Below are 18,084 nucleotides of genomic sequence, written 5' to 3'. Positions count from 1 at the left end.
AGGAACGGAAGTAAGATGGATGATCGCCTTGACAGTTATAACATTTTTGTGTGGTAGATGTACAGTTTTTACTATTGTGATCCGGGAGGGAGCATCGAGCGCAAATTTCTTTATCTCCCCAGCAAGCTGTAATTGAATGACCGAATTTTTGACATTTAAAGCAGCGGAGTGGTTCTGGAATGTATGGTTTAACTGGGCAATTGATATAAGCTATTTTGACAGATTTCGGTAGAACCGGAGTATTGAATGTCAGAATTAAATGTTTGGTAGGAAGATTTTGATTATTTTTTTAAATTGTAATCCTGCGAACTGCTATTACTTTTTGATCTTTTAAATTATCTAAAAGGTCCTCTTCAAGATCTCTCTGGAATTCTTTTTCAGATATGACACCTCTGGAATAGTTAAGGAAACGGTGGGCAGAAACAGTGACTTCTATGTCCCCTTTTTTTAATTTTGTAACTGTTGGTTGTTTTTTACTTCTATAAGCAGGCTTCCATTATTTAGCTTTTTAATATTTTGGACTTCGCCGACAACGCAAAGTATAGACTTATGTATCAAAATTGGTGAAACAAATTTTAAAGATGATTTTTTTGAATAAACAACAAAAAATTTTACAAAAGCATTACTGTGGTTAAGAACATTAGTACCCATACGATATTGATATTGATTCAGGTCCGGCGGCATCGCCCACCACGGAGCCCAACAAGGGATGGTAGTTGCCGGCCCTGGAAACTTTCCAACCTCGGCACTTGCCATAATGCTAACCAGAACCTATACGCTGGGAGTCACTCCCGGGGACAGTGACCACCCTTAACGCCAAGCCCAAGGAGTGACCCCTTCGCTTGATCCCCTTGAGCAGCCCAGTCATGTGCCTAGGATACCGGCCGATTGATACATCGGGGACCGAAATGTACCACCCGTCTAATGGGTCGCCACGCACGGCCAACACGTGGGGTTTTTGGCTGTCCATGAGAAGCAAACAGAGCGGCAACAGCTTCCCATGGAGAGCTCCCTCGCTTGCCGTCAAGGGAAAGAAAAATTAAGCAGATAGCAGAAGGCGTAGGGGAGTGGAAACATAAAGGGAGTAAAGATCCCTGGGAACCTCGGGATTGGGACACCCGTACTCACCTATAGTAGGTGAACCCCTGAGGGGCTCAAAATTTCAATAAACAACAATGCACATTGTTGTAGAAAGAGAGGGTGGGAAGAAAACATATATAATTTTATTTTAATGCGCGTTGGCAACCCTCAAAAACTTTTCTTTGCACTTCCCGAAAAAATTAAGCACTTTTGAAGGACCTAAATGATTTTCAAATTTAATGTGAATTAAATTTAATTTAAAATAATTTTCAAATTTAAGCACTTTTAAGGTGCTTAAAAATGATTTTCAAATTTAAGCACTTTTTATGATGCTAAGTACCCTGCGTAATCTAGATTAGTTTAATCATATTAAGTTTTTAATGGATTTCTCTTAAATTACTATTAACTAGTGCTTTAGAATAAATATGTGTACAATGAAAATAATATTTATATATTTCACAACACAATAAAATGAAAGTATTTGACAATCAGAAAACATTCTTCAAAGTGCAAATGTATTTATATATATATAAAAAAAATTCCATGCCTGAATTTATTCTAAGTAAAACTGTTGAAATAAAGCTATTTCAACAGTTTGAATCAAATGTTTTTTTTTCCACTCAATGCTTCAGTATTCCTTTTAGTTTACAATTATCAACTGCTTTAGAAAATTTTCCCCATATTTCTTAAGGTGTACTGTATAATATAATAATAATATATGCAAATTACTGAATAAATTTAAGTAAAAGTTCATGTTACTTTTATTTGTGAGATAAATTGCCACCAGGTGTTGTGGGATTCCCACAATGCTTTTTACTGAATTTAGTGTGCAGCAATGGTTTTTTTAAAAATTTGGTTTCTTTTTTGGAACTGAATAATTACAAACACATGCATTGATAATGAATCTGTTTCTTCTTATTAAAAAAATTCTGGTAGATGGTAAGATTTTACTGATAGATGGCCAGTTTTGTTTTGAAAATTTCAAAGATAACATTCTTCAAATTATAAGGAGAGTAACAGATTTCAGACATATTGTGGGGAAAATCTTTCTATTACTATCATAGATACATATACTTTTTGGGTATATGAAGCGTTAAAAAAAAAAAAAAAATGAGCAGAAAAAAAATTTTACACTCCAAAGTTCTTTCAAGAGCAATAGCACAACAAGCTACTCCTTAAGCACAAACAAGAAGAATTTTTTTCAGGTGTAAAGTTTGTTTTCAGGGATGCAATTTTAACCATACATGATTAATTTCCCCCCCTAAATAAAATACTGTTTATTTAATAAATAAAATAATTTTTTTTTCCTAAAAAACTTTAACCATACATGATAAAATTGTTTTCCCCCCCTAAATAAAATCCTTTAACATACAATAGTAATAAATCTACATTTCTTGAAATAATAAGCATAAAAGTTTGCATAAATGTGTATATATATTTACAATAGGCAAACTATAAAGAACTGATTTTAACATCAAAGACACACTGTTTATATTATGAAGCTTAAGAAAGGTATATTTTTTATTTAAAATCAACACAATCTCTATTTAAAACCAAATTTCATACATTATTCTAAATGATGCTCAACTTTTCATTTATATATCTGTATAAACATTATTTGACAAAGATTAGATAATGAGACAATTTTTTTATTTTAGTAAAATCTTTCACACATAGTAGCATAACTTTGTTTGCATGTGAAATAAGTAAAATACAAAAAATTTAATATTTCCTCCTTTGTTTTAGAATAAAAAGATGAAATATATTACTTTAGTTAAAGTTACATGTGTTTTTGTTTGAAAGATAATCAACACTATTTTTTTCATATATTAAATATTCAAAGAGAAAGTATTGTAAGCATCGAAAAATTTAAACTTGATATTTTGACAAATATCCATGTTTCAGATTTCCCTGAGTTCTGAAAAAGGCATTTTTGAGATGTCTATGATCATGATATAAAATTGAAATTTGCTATATAGTTCTTCCTATCAAATTTTCAATTGTATAAGGTAAAGAAATAAATAAATAAAATTTGATACACAGGTTTGACATTGAAAACGTAGATCCTTAACAACTTTTGATGCAAATCTGTCAAGAAATTGATTGTATCTTTACATGCACATAAATGTGAAATACAACTTGAGGAAATGAAATCTGATATACAATTTTGGTATGTAAAGTGTAGATCCATGTTAAATTTTGAATCAAAACTTATCAACTGCGAGTGTGCACTTTTAAAAGCATGTGAATGCATTAACACAAAATTGCAATTACTTAAATTAAATATAATTATAGCACTGCATCCAATTTTAGTTTCAATTTCTAGAAGAAAAAAAAAGTTGGTCCAACAAGCATATTTTGTTTTCTTTACAGTAGTCAGAAGTATTTAATTGACAAGAGCTGAATTCTGAAAATAAAAATTTGAGCACTCATGGTGTTCATGTCTTACCTAAATTCCACAATTTTAAACCAGTGGAAAGGAAAGGATAACAATTTTATTAGAGAGTAAGCAAAAAAAAAAAAAAAAGAGAAAACTACTCCTACTGGTTTTATATTAGATAGAAATTTGTTTACTTATTTTGAATAATGAAGTTTTCCCCTAGATTAAAAGGATTTCTATAGGAGAATTTTCTAAGTAATATAAAGAAACAAAACAAATCAATTCAATTTTAAAATCTTTTTTCTTTTTTACACATCAAATACAAACCAATTTTATTTTGAAAATGGACAAATGACTATAAACAATGCCCTTATTTACATCTTGCATACAAAAATATTGATCATAAATGAATAATATTTACAGTGTTTGCATGATTATTAATTATGCCAGAATCATTCTTCTCAGTCAGATGAGCCATATAGTGTTGCTGTAGACTAGAAAGGGATGCAAAGGAGTTTTTACACACCACACACTGATGAGCATGGACAGTTCTGTGAGAAAGACTATGCTGTCGTAAATTACTTGCATGTGTAAATCTTTTATTACATTCATGGCATACATGAGGTTTTTGACCAGAATGAGTCAGGGTGTGTTGCCGCAGATTGCTTAAATGTGTGAAGCTTTTACCACATTCATTACAAGAATGAGGCTTAACACCAGAATGGGTAAGACTATGTTGTCGCAAATTACTGATATGAGTAAAACCTTTGCCACATTCATTACATATGTGCGGTTTTTCTCCACTGTGGATTAGTACATGCTGTCTCAGGTTACTAATGTGAGTAAAAGCCTTTTTACACACCATGCAGCTATAAGGTTTCTCACCAGTATGGGTTAAATTATGTTGTCGTAAGTTTCCAACATGCGTAAATGATTTATTACACACATCACAAACATGTGGTTTCATTTTTATCAGAAAATATTTCAACCAACAATTGATTCTGAAAAGAAAATAGAAAAAATTAATTTCATTTCTTAATTTATAAAGAAAACTGCACAATTCATTTTTAGATTTGATACTTGCGGATATTTATGGCTCCGGATTTTATTTTCTGATATCCCCAAGATTACCAATTTTAATAATATATAATGCAAGAACTAATATGCAATACTTTTTTATTTGTTAGACAACAAAACCCATGAGTCATAAATATCTGCAAGTGCCTTAGATTTTACTTATCCTTAAATATTATTAAAATATTATGTTCAATTCTAAATACCATAATTCTTAGCATGTTACATATTAGAATAGAAGCAAGCTTATCAGAAACCTGAATTCCAAAGTCTGCTTTAAACTATTACTTGTGTATTAAGCAAATGCCAGGGATTAATCACCAAAGATAACATTTTATTGCAATTAACTACCAAAGATATCATGTTAGTTTATTGACTATTTTCATTAATAACATGATGTTAGCCAAGTTCGTCAATTACATTTGATTAATACACAAGAATCAAAAAACACTTTGTATACATAATCAGCTATGCTGCTGTACAGTTTCTTCCAGATTCTTTTCACCACTAGAATTAAAAGCCTCCCTTTTTAGCATTTTTTTATTGTAATTTTCTAGCAGCTTAACATATAAAGCTATTTGAAAATCTTTGGCATCATCAAAGAACATCAAATCTAGGGACCTTTATTTACCATAAATGACAGCCAATAATCTCCAAATAACTTGTATTCATTATTCAGAGCCAGTAATAATTTACTAAAGTAGGAATAAAATAATTAACAAAACAATAAATATAGTTATAAATTTATGGAAATCATTTTACAAAGAAAAAAAATTATTATTATTATTTTTTTTAATTCAGTGGGATAATGGATGTTTCTTTGGTACTTCCTTATTATAGACAACCCAGGCTTACTTACCATGACTGTAATTATGATTTCAAAGTAATAAGACTTATCATACTTGGAAAGATTTCACCACCATTTTTCAGCATTGCTGAAATAGTAAACTAATTTTCAAAAGTTCCATAGTGATATGAAAAATTATCCTCAAATACTTGAATACGAATCACCTGATATAAAAATCATATCTGCTAAACAGGTGCAATATTTTTCTAGAACAGTCTCTGAAAATTATAATTTTATTACTAATTAGTTTTTATATAAATTTTGCAAATTTCCAAATGGGCTAATCACAATCTGTACAAATCTGTAAAGAATAGTACAAAACTTTAAATATGTTTGAAATTCTGTAGGAGAAACAAAAACAACGAAGCAGAAGTCTAAGTTGAAGGGATGCAAATGCAAAAATCCCCTTTAATATACTTAATAGCTGTCACAGTTTGGAGACTCATATTACTAAAGCTAATTAATAGTGAATGGAATGGGACCAAATATTAATTAGTGTGATTTATTTGTAAATAAAAAATATTTTATTTTATCTGTTGGTAAAATATCAGCAAAATGAAAATTTTTTAAAAACTCTTTCCGACATCAGTACAAGATTATATTTTATTAAAAGAAAGATAGCTATTCAAAATAAGCATAGCTGCACTTAAGTAGGGAGAAAAAAAATTTAATTACTTATTAAACAGTATTCATTTACAAAAATAAAATATTTTACAGCTTCAAATTTCACCAGTATAGAACATCAACGAAATGAATAAGTAATTTAAAATAAAATCAAAATTTAATTCACTTAATGATGTTTTTAACATACTTACTGATTTACATAATCGGTGAATATTGCATCAAGTATAGACAAATCTTTACAAATAAATAATATCAATGAGAAGCATATGGAATAAAAACAAACCGATAGCTACAAGATAGAGAAAGCACACAAGTTGCCAAATAAACACAAGCGCTTAGTCGCAAATTTGTAATTAAACTTTAGGTAAATCTAAAGAATAGCTTTTAATTTAGTAAAAAATAATAAATTTGTGTGAAAAATTTAATACCATCTATTTTAATATGGAATTAAAATTTCTTTTTAAAAAAATCCAAAATTTGATCATTTTGTTTTGCAATGAATGATGTCATTTCTGAAAAATGCCAATGTGAATGGCAACAAGCCAAACTAGAACTAGTTTCCTACTTTTGTTTTACCCGGGAAATTGCGAAATATAATACATATTCCTCATTGTTTACATTCAGGATTTAACTGGTGAAAATACTACTTTTTGCATACATGTATCGTAAATTTCCTAATTGTCATTCTACTATTCATTAATAACATCTCCCACATTTGTGATTCAAAACAATTTGTCACTAATTTAAAAACTGTAAATTAAATTAAAAAATTTTAACTTATCGTTAAATTAGATCATGAATTGAATGTTTTGATTATGATATAAAGAAAATTTAACATATAAATTTTTAATATAATTATTCAGTGACAGAAAATATGTAGAAAAAAACTCTTTGATTATTATAAAAAGAAAATATAAAAATGGATTTTTCCTCTTCAGAAGTGCTTTCACGAAAGCTCACTTTACCTCACACCTTACCAGAATTTATTGTATCCTTTTTTTAAATTTTTGTTGTTAAACTGTATGGTTATGTTATTTGAAAGTTGCTTTTTTCCCCCATACTCGAACCGATAGTAGAGATTATTTATAAGATAATCATGTGTAATCAGAAATCATTTATAAATTTATTATATAGAATTATTATGTTAGCAAAAAAAAAAATACTATTTTAATTTAATGTTTCCTTATCTTTCATTTTACTTATGGTATCCTAACCAAGGTTGCCATGGCATTTGGGGAATGAGGAAACCACAGAGAATTTAAAAATCATTTATAAAACAGGAAATTTTGAAATTTTAGTTACTTTCATCTGAAAAATGCCCATTTCTTTAAACATTGCAAGAATAAAAGATCGTCACCATAGCTGTAAAAACTAAACAACACTTTTCTCAGCATCTCATCCCTTTTCTGCATGCGTCATTCTAATTTGGAAGAATTGAAATAGTGACTACAGCTAATTGATTGCTAGTGGAGTTATTGAAATTGAACAAGGACATTTTTTAGCAGAATATTTTATATTCGGGAAATGCAAAAAAAGTATTTTATTGTATGTCCAAAAATTTTGTTGTGCGTATCTGGCTTAAATCCATGTTTATTGAAAAACAGTGCAGTGTTATGTAAAAAGTAAATTATTAATTTGCTTCTTTATTCTAATGCACAAATTTTGATTGCATGTTCAAAAAGTGCAACAATCAAATTAATTTTTTTTTTTTTTTTTTTTTTTTATGGAAAAACTAAATGGTGAATACAAAGAACAGTTTGGTTCATTTAATAAAGAAATTCATTAGATTATTTCTATTCTAATATTTTGAGGTATAAAGAGTTTCCTGGTTTTTTTGGAAGTCATAAAAAAATTATTGTATTTCATATAGTAAAATGATTGTGGAAAGTGGGTTTAGTATCAGCAAGGGTATGTTTAGTGAAACATTATTATTATTATTTTTTTAATGATTTAAGTACTGTGTATGATGCCTAAACTTTTATGGAGGATCTTGCATGTTCTAATATCAACAAATTTGCTACAGTATACAAAATTAGTGCATACGAAGTAGATAAGCAGAAAAATGTTCAGTGAGGTGGGGGAGAGGAAGGGAAAAGATTAATGCATACATCTTTTGAAATTGTTGCAAAAAATTGAAATCAATCACTGAAAAATCAGCAAAAGTTGTGGAGATTATTGCTTATTCTATGAATTGCTAAAAAAAAATGCAGGGATCTTTGTAATGCTTTTTGTAATGTAAACTTTAAACAATTTTTATCATGATAGTAAGAATGTTATTTTGTGTTTTATTTCACTCCAGTTTTTATTTTGAGTTACTTTCAATTAGAGAGCATATATATATCTTTTTTGCCCTTATATGTCTTGCCAAATGTTAAGCAATAATAATAATAATATATTATTTCTGGTAATGATGAATTGTTACTTTTTATTTTTTACTACTGATAAAAGTTACAGAGAGGTATTGTTATTCTCTTGAAATTAACAAGTGAATGCTATTCATACACTTCCTCTATTATTGCATATACACAAGAAAAACACAGGAATTTTTTTTTTCAGATTTGTGTGATAACCCTGCTAACTAAAATGGTTGAAAGATTGGTTCAGCTTTTAATTTGGAGGGGAGAAAAGATTTGATATAAAAATTTCACGAAAAGTTGGACATTATGAAGTTTTAAAATTGATAGATAGACTCATTAAAAATGAACTTTTCATTAAATAAAAATTTGATAATGAACCACTAAATTTCTCTTCGTATTTTCCCTTCTCCTGTATACATCCTTTATTAGTCTCTCTTTTTTTTTTTTTTTCCTTGCATAGAGGATATGTAAAATTTTTTCCTTAAATGCCCTTCATAGATCATGATAATTAAAAAAAGAAATTAGGATTAAACATCCTACAATATTTAAACCAATATCGTTAAAAGGATAAAACTTTGTACTATAAAATTCATTTTTAAAAATAATTTTTTTATCTATCTCTTCAAAAGTTTTTGGCAAAATGATGATTAAAAACATCAAAGTTTGATTTAATTTTCAAATAATTAATATTTAAGTCATAGTTTAAAACAAAAAAAAACCCCTCTGAAATGTATATTTGTACTTTCCAAAATATATCTATGTGAAATTTGCTAACTTTAAGCTAAACAGTCTGTTTAGTAGATTGCCAACAGACAGACAGATGAACTTTCTTTATTATTGGTATTAGAAATAGAATGTATATTAAGTTAATCAAAATGTAATGATAAATTATCAAACTCAATTAGAGGGAATTTTCAAAGTTTATTATGCAAAAAGCCTTTTTTGTTGTTGTTACTTAAATAAATGAAAATTTTTCTTAATGATGTATAGGAAAGGTTCGATCAAGAAATAAATCCTTACTTGAAAGTTGGTAAGATTTTATTTTGTACTTTTATTTAATTTCACTTGTTCCATGTACATAAAGATTGAAAAGTGCTAGAATTTAAAAATTTTGTACAGTTGTAGATACTTACTGCTAGTTTATTAGTGTTTTCAGAATGATATGTTAATGGGTAAGGATTTTTGTGAAAAGTATTTATCAAGATTGTGTAATGTTTATAGTCATGACATACAAATTAAGGAGCAATACTTATTAAAAAGGAAAATAAAAATTACTTCTTCTTTTTACTGTATTTACAAAAGTTTTTTTTTTTTTAAATTTTGTATAATTAAATAAAAAAAAGATTTATTATCTTAATTACTATGATTTTAATTTTATAAGTGTGTGAAATAGAATTATGAGAAAGCATTGAAAAGATGAAAATGAAATAAAGTAAAGGCATTTGTCATGTAGATTATGTCTTATATTATGTAAAAAATTTTGCAATCATTATTAAGCATTATTATAAGAGATTGACCATTCAAAATATAGTTTGATAAAATATTATGTAGAATATTCTATATTTATTTTCAGAATAAAATATTTTATAATTTATTTTTCCCTTTGTCTCTGCTTTTAAAGGAATGCATTTTTATATATAATTTGCATTTGAAAATGTATTGCTGTAAATTCATCATTTTTAAAGATGAAATTTATTATTTTAAGCATTGTTTGATATGTTCAAGATTAATACATTGTTTCAAGTATGTTTATGCATTCATTAATGTAAATGACTTAAAAATTAAATATAATGAAAAGTAATTGCTATAATGTTTAAAATTATGGCTCAAAATAAACTAAATGCCATAAAAAATCTCATTAAATCAAACATTTTTAATAACAGTTTCTATTTTGTATGACATATAAAATAATATGCTATTTGTTCTTAAATTGTTGTTTCTTGATTATTTATTTATTTCGAATTCGTTAGAAGTTGACTGTATTTTTGTATTTACTCTATACTATGGCTCATTATATGTGAAAAAAAAATTAATTTTAGTTTTAAAGAATAATTTTTAATATGTTATGGATGCTCATATATAATAATTATGACAAATGTATGAAATAGTTTCACATTTATTTACAAGAAAAATGGACATTATTATTATTTATTTGTAATATTAAAGATAAAACCCATTCTTCTTGATTTATTGTGAGTGAAAAGATCTATGTTTTTCTTGACGATTGTGTAACTATTGAAAAAATATTTAATGTTCTGATTCATAGAGCTTTTCAGATAAACTATTTTTTAATGTGGAAAAACAAGTTGAGCTGTAATTATACAAAAAAAAAAAAAAAAAAAAGGATTACTCAATAAATTTTGGCACACTGTACCAAAAAGGATCTCATAACTGAAAGGAGATAGTAATAAAAGAAATTTACATTTAAAAAAATACTTTGAATTTAAAAAATTCTTGAAAAGTTGTATTGACACATTAATTTACACTTTGGACAAAAACTTGTACTAATTCCACTCAAACTGGAAGTATTGTTGGTATTTGATGTATGTGAAAGTATTTTTAAACTATATATATTGCTGTTGTTGCTTTTTTAGTTGACTTTAATTATTTCCTCAATATATGCTTGGAGAGCTTTTATGAAGAAGAATCTGAACGTACATTGTTTTTCCAATTTGTTTCACGAGTAAGTTTCTAACAGTAGTGCATTTTTGTTTAAAATTTTTTATCCTTGTTAATGTTAGTATATACGATTAAAGCACAATAACCATTTTTTTTTAAAGAAAATTTTCAGTTTGACTATTATTTTACTAGTCATTAGTTTTCTAGTTTGCCAGGATTATTGACTGTATTTAATTTCAATTAAATCTCTTAAATATAATTCCATGTCCATAATTTCATCAATAAACTGTTTTTAAGCATTAAATTATAATAGACAATAAAACTATGCAATTCTAATAGTCTTATGCTTGGTTCTGTTTATGATATACGCGTCCCTACCTGAAGGAGACAAGTTCAACAACATAGTGCTATTGAAACCATGATTTTCCATCTAAATTTCAAAGGACTGTAACTGCAATTTCTGTTTATTACATGCAATACACAGAAATTAAATAAAATCTTTCATCCTCAAAAAACAAAAAAGTAATTTATTGTTAGAAATTAGACTGCCAAAATTCATGAAAAATTAGTACAACTATGAAATTGGTTTCATTAAAAATACAATTCTTTAAATTTTGAAATGCTGTAAGAATAATTTTTGTGCAGTAATATTTTTGAGAGTTAGCAAGTGAAAATGCCAAAAATTCATTTCATTTTTATTTAATTAAAATATTAGTTAATTTTTTAAAAAAATTGCTTCAAGGAACAACTTCTTAACCTTTTGAGTATATCTATGCTAAATTTGGTAACTAGGCCAAACAGTTTGACTGATAGAGTGTGAAACCATACATTTTATCCTTTTTTATAAATAATGATATAAATATTTTTTTAAAAAAATGAAATGCTTTTATCTGTAAAAAAAGAAGGGAGTGAGGGGTAAATGTTTTTTTGTTTATTAAAATCTAAAAAAATTATTTACTAAACATTTTAATATTGTATGTATTTTTTATTTTTTGTAGTAATTTCAAACTTCAACTTGTGATAGACTTGTAATTTTTCAAATGTGTTATTTATTGTGTACATTAATCTTTCTTATGAAGTTGAATGCCATTTAAGATGTAGTTGTGTAAATGATTACTGCCACATTATTTCTCCATGTAACTATAAAGAGCTTCTCTGAACCACCTAAAGGTACATGGATAGATCTGAATGGCCTTATGCCGTGACAACATGGGTGGGAACTTAAGTACATCCTAAAGGCCATCACCGGCTACAATACAACTCCTTTCATAGAAGGCTAGTCTCATCATCTACATGGGGTAACTTGAATCACCACCATTTCTGTACCCATTAGGGTGGAGAGAACGAACCATTGTGCCAGAAGCTTCTCATCCCCATCTGTGAGGCATCTCCCAGGGGGACTTATTTCCTATATGAATTGGCAGATTAATTTTTCCTTAGCTTTTTTTTATGGTAATATTTGACAAAATGACAAAGATAATTTCAGTGCAACAGTGGAAAATATTGTTGAAAATTATGTAATATCTCTACCGGCAATAAAGAAAAATATGTGTGTTGATATGGTTTATAAAACAGTTCGTTTACTTAAAGCTCCCAAATTTTGCACATATTCAGTTTAGAAGGTAAAAATTTGCACTTAGGTCATTTTTTTTTTTAATTTAGTTTGATCAAAAATTAAGTGAAATTTTAGCATTTTTCCATAATAACTCCTTAAAAATATTGTCTATTTACTGATAAAAATGTAATAGTTTTATGTCTAAATGTAATAGTTTTTAATTTAATTTTTGTCTAAATTTCAATTTTAAAATGCTTTGCTGAATTTTCAACAATAGATTACAGTGGTTACACTGAAATTCAAACTGTTTTTAATAACAACACAATGTCATCAGATGTCTGTAAAGATGGTTTATATATATAATGAATAGAACAGATGTAAAGTGATTAAGATTACACAGCTTTGATATTTGATACTTGAAGATATTTTCTGAGTGAAATCATAAACATAAAATAATGCATATAAAATTTAATTGGAAATATCACCAACAACATTCCCAGTGAAAACAGTGAGTGACAAAGGTGGTTACAATATACATAAATGTCAAATTTCATTTAAAAGCATACCTAAATCATTTTCATTGTTGATTATTAAAATATGAAGATTCAGACTAATTTATATATGGAATAGGTTTCTTTTTAAAGAATGTTTTTAATAAAATGATGGAATATTATGATAATAACTGCAACATTTAATTCCAAAGCAAATAATGATGGAAATTCTTTTAAATTCACTTGTTTTCAAACACTTATATATTATTGTTTTTTTTTTCTTTTTTTTTTTTTTTCTCTGTATCAGAGAAATTCTCTTTGAGGTGCACATTTGACTCTCCAAAGCCTTCTGACACCAAATTTGATACCTTTAGGTTAAATTGTCAAATCTAAAAAGTCCAATGAACTACATTCATTTTCCTTTATTAGTAATAGAGATATTTCTTAATAGTCACCAGCAATAAATAAAAACTTGTTTTTTATTTATTTCCAGATTCCTGAATTGTTTGATGATGTTTTAAGATTTGATAACAATACTGGAAATGAGAAATTTGAGAAGGAAACTAAGTTACAGGTACTTTATTTGTTCAGTATACAATTAGTATAAAAGTATTTACTCTATACTGCATCATTTTAATTCTTTTTATCTTTTTTTCTACTAATTGAAGGAAGTATTATGCAGTATTTGCTTTATGTCATCTAAGTTGTCTAGTAGAATAATCGATTTAAAACTCATTAAACTGATTGTTGATTAATTATTCATATCTAAGAAACATTTCTTAAATTAATCATCCATATCAAAATTTATTTCTCTGATTAATCATTCATTTCCAAGATTCATTAATCAGAAAAATACGAAGAAACACAACTTCAGTTCAGAGAATAAATCGGAAATGTGAGAGAATTTTCCTGTAGATATTTATGAAATACATATGGCCTTGTGTGTTCTTACTCTGTATATCTTTTCTGCTTGTTAGGTTGAATTTTTAATATGCTATAGGCAATTGTACAAAATATTTTGTTGTGTTCTTGGTGAAATAATTTTTATGGTATAATTTTTACTTTTTTCATAATCTATTCTGAAATTTTGATTCAAAAATTGACTTAATCCTGAATTAATTGTGTACATATTTACAAAATCTATAACAACATTCTAAATGAAACCACTTATTTCATTATTTATCAAACACATGATGACTCATCAAATCAAAATCTTGAAGTGCTGTAAATGATATTTCGCATGAATTTATTCTTTCAGCAACACTACCCAATCCAATGGGAGAGTATTTCCTTAATTATTTTGTATACTTAGGTAATGTAACATGTTTTATATTTAACTTCATATTAGTGAAAATAATCAAATATACATTTTGCATCTCTTCTCATTGTCCTATTAGTTTCAAAACTTTGGAGTTGGATATCGTAAATATCATCAGATCATGTCAAAAGTAAATCCCAATTAATTTTCTTGTTTTTTTAAAATGTTCTTATTCACATACAGATGTACAGTCTAATTACTGATGGGTGTGACAGAGATTTATAGTTTTTGTCAAAAATTCTCCCATTTAACTTTTTTTACTATTCTGATTAACCATTTTCACATTTAAAGAAATAGACATAAATTCTATTCTCTGAGGTATTTAGTTAAAAATTTGCTATAAATTTAAAATTAAATGAAAATAAAATTGCCGAATTTCATCCATCTTGCTTGTTGCATTTTTTAGTTAGTCCACAGGCTTAACACAAAGACAGATTTTTTTTTTTTATTAAATTTCTATCAAAATCTAACAAAGCCAGCAAATCTACAATTTTAATTGAAATACCATATATCAAATTTCATATCTAGTTTGTAGTGTTTCTGAATTATCCTGCTCTCAAACAAACATATATATACAAAAAATAGTTTTTAAATGTCAGTTATGTGTGTGGACTTATTAAAATCTTAATTTTTTTAATGATTGCAATACTTTCTCATTATATATAAGAAAGAATACTTTTATTTAGCATTTTATCTATATTTAGTGTAAGGTGTTGAATTTTTTGCATTTTAACAGAATTAACTAAGTAACATTTAATGATTTTCCGTTTAATTGAATTAAAATCTATTATTAAATGAGTGCATCAATAAAGCAATTTCATAAGCAGATGTTAATCTTTATCCACATTTTCAGTTAATGAAACATTCCACAATAGATTTATTTTCCCCTGTTATGTAAAATATTTTTATGTGAACAATTGATTGAGAAGGAAATATATGTAAGTATTGAAAGAAAGTATATGGATATATTTATGCAATACATGCTAAATTGAAATAATTTTCTTTGCCTATATATTATAGCTAAATAAATAAAATCAAGAAGAACAAAATTAGGAGATGAGACCAATTCGATTCAAGTGGTTTAGAGATGGGGTAGTCTCTTAGTTAGCGAATACAATTTTCCTTTATACTCCCTAAAATGATCCAGAATTGATTTATTCCCTTAGATTAAATGGTAATGAAATAAAATTACATTAATTAAAAAAAATCCTTTAATTTCATTCTTTACTGAAACTGTACTTCTCTGTAATCAAAGCAGATTAAATTAATTGTAAAGTATTAAAATGTTAAGACTTTCATGAATTGTGTGATCTAATGACTTTTGTTTAAAATATAAATATTTTGTATTATTGTAGTGGCATATATTTTTTTTTTTTTTATGTAAATGATTATTGCACATTTGCATTTGCCTGGCTGTAACTAATCATAAGTTATGAATTAATAGGTTGTTTTTTTTTTAAATTGTATTTTAAATAAAATATTCTTATTTGTATTAAATAAAATTCAAACTAATACTATAATAAACTTTATAATGAAAAAGTAAATTGGTAACTTAATTATGAGTTCCCGAATATAATACTTGAAATTGAATTATTCTGATTCTATTAACTGTTATTTCCAGGCAGACAATAATATTTTCTTTTTATGTTTCATTTATAGTGCTACAATCATATAATGGATGCTTTTCTGCAGAGTTTTACTTATACAAAATCTACACCTGAGGTCATGTCAGTGCTTCAGGCTTCTGTCATTTTGCTGAACAAAGGTTATAGCCATTGTAAAGTAAGGAAATATTTAATTCAAGTGTTTTATTTTGTAATAATCTTCATTTCATGTAGTGAAATAAAAACTGTATTGAGGAGAGGATAATTTTGTCTAACATTATTTATTATTATATTAAACAACCTATTTTTTTTATCAGGATGCAATTAAAAATAATTTAAAGAAACAAATTTATTCAAAGTAGTGGTGATGATTATAAATTACCTAACTTCATTGGAAACAACAAAGGATAGAAGAGGAAAAATTGGGCACAATATGAAAGGAAATCAATAGAATATGTAATTACTGCTCTACGTATGTAGTCATGAGTAGCATTTGTTTTGTAGTTTACTTCACTATCATATGAAGCATTCTCTAGGCATACATTCAGTTCATTGATTATTACTTGCAAAAAGATACTTTAAAACAGAATTTGTAATGTATACTAATGAAATGAAGTAATATCAGAAGATCTGGATAATCATATGCAAAGTATACATGTGTTTATTGAATGCACATCAATGCAAATGTGTCCACAGTAAAAAAATTGCTCAAGGATTATGCATAGATGGCCAGGAGAGTTTATTGTAAGCTATTATTTTGTACTAAAAAAATACTTCACATTTTCTTCTATATTATGTCCAGAATGTTTTTGTCCTGCCATTTTTTTATAAGGAAGAAAATTTTGAATTAAAAGAATTCTTAGACATTAGCAATTGGTGCAATTGTTTTGAATTATCCTACATTTGTTATCATGGCTATTTACTTGTATTTCATTAATTTTAATAATTATCTGGGGGCACGGCAGTGCCCCCGCCAAGTTGAGCAAAAACAAGCGGCACGGCCGTACTATCCTTTTCTCGAAGCAGTTCAGGCCATTTTCAACCCCCTATAACTTCGTTGTGGATAAAACTAGAAGCCTGAATTTTCAGTAACCAAGAAAGCATTATATAAACACGGTATATTTCAAATTTCATTAAATTTGAACCAGTAGTTTAAGAATTATAACTAGTCAAAGTTTGTGAATTTTGTCACTGATTGACTGACTGACTGACAGATCATCAAAACTCTAAGGCACTTCTAGCAGACATAGAAGCTTCAAATTTAGAATACAATTAGTGTTTAGTGTATAAATCAAGGAAAAACTAAAATATCCATGTAATAATGGACGGATCGATAAATTTTTCGAAGTTTCGAGCATTATCCATTTTGTCGGCAAATTCGTCGCCAAAGCGCCAAATGGTCGCCAAGTTTGTCACCAAGCTCTCGTTTCACTGGCTCGGCATCCGGCAGCATCCAATACAGATTACTGTAAAACGGTCTTTCATATGATGACACTATTCTCGCTGGGAAAAATTAATTAAATCTCAAAATTACAGGTTTCTAACGATATCTAATTTGAAATAATTCAATTTGAAGCTGTGGAAGCTGCAAACGCAATGGGTGACTTTCAGAAAATCAATCTGGTAGAAGAAAGCAAACTGATCTTCAAAGTATGATCGCAAAACTTAATGTTGATCAAAAAAGAGTCTTCGATATGATCACAAATAAAATGGACACTACCGATAATAACGCTGACGTTTTACGCTGTTTTGTGAGTGGAACTGGTGGCACTGGAAAGAACTTTTTAATAAAAACTCTGAAAATTTGGGTTAAGGCGTATTTAAACAAAAAAAGTGGCAGTTAGTACTCCAACAGGAATAGCTGACTATACATAGACTATTGCAACTGCCTTTAGAACACAAGCAAATGCCGAAGTACAAACAACTTTCTGATGAAGTTCTCCTTCTGAGATCAGATTTGAAAGAAGTAGTGTTGTTTATAATAGACGAAGTGTCGATGATATCCAATGTTTAACATATATTTACTTACGCTTATCTGAAATATTTGACACAAGAGACAATCAGAATGGGTAGTTTGGAAAAAAACATCTTGTAGTTTTCGGAGATCTCTTACAGCGTCCGCCGGTAAGAGAAAA

The 18,084-nt window shown here is 27.5% G+C and overlaps 1 protein-coding gene and 1 long non-coding RNA gene across 2 annotated transcripts in view; one reads left to right on the top strand and one right to left on the bottom strand.

Annotated features, from left to right (window-relative positions):
• Positions 1-3,742: 3,742 nt before the first annotated feature.
• Positions 3,743-6,319, bottom strand: LOC129988807 (uncharacterized). The gene is made up of 2 exons (XR_008785686.1): positions 6,197-6,319; positions 3,743-4,461 (listed from the first exon to the last, which is right to left on the bottom strand). It is a non-coding gene; the product is annotated as an uncharacterized LOC129988807 (long non-coding RNA).
• A 239-nt stretch (positions 6,320-6,558) lies between these two features.
• The window catches only part of LOC129988457 (uncharacterized), a 36,529-nt gene continuing 25,003 nt past the window's right edge, over positions 6,559-18,084 (top strand). The window contains exons 1-5 of the mRNA XM_056096687.1: positions 6,559-6,993; positions 9,353-9,392; positions 10,957-11,045; positions 13,521-13,601; positions 16,005-16,127. Of these exons, the coding sequence (XP_055952662.1) occupies positions 6,925-6,993; positions 9,353-9,392; positions 10,957-11,045; positions 13,521-13,601; positions 16,005-16,127 (402 nt within the window). The 5' untranslated portion in view covers positions 6,559-6,924. The remainder of the gene's footprint in view (positions 6,994-9,352; positions 9,393-10,956; positions 11,046-13,520; positions 13,602-16,004; positions 16,128-18,084) is intronic.

This window comes from Argiope bruennichi, chromosome 10, assembly GCF_947563725.1.
Source record: "Argiope bruennichi chromosome 10, qqArgBrue1.1, whole genome shotgun sequence".
In the NCBI taxonomy this organism is placed as follows: domain Eukaryota; kingdom Metazoa; phylum Arthropoda; class Arachnida; order Araneae; family Araneidae; genus Argiope; species Argiope bruennichi.
Note: the sequence above shows the minus strand (reverse complement) of the source record. Positions and strands in the feature narration are given on the sequence as shown.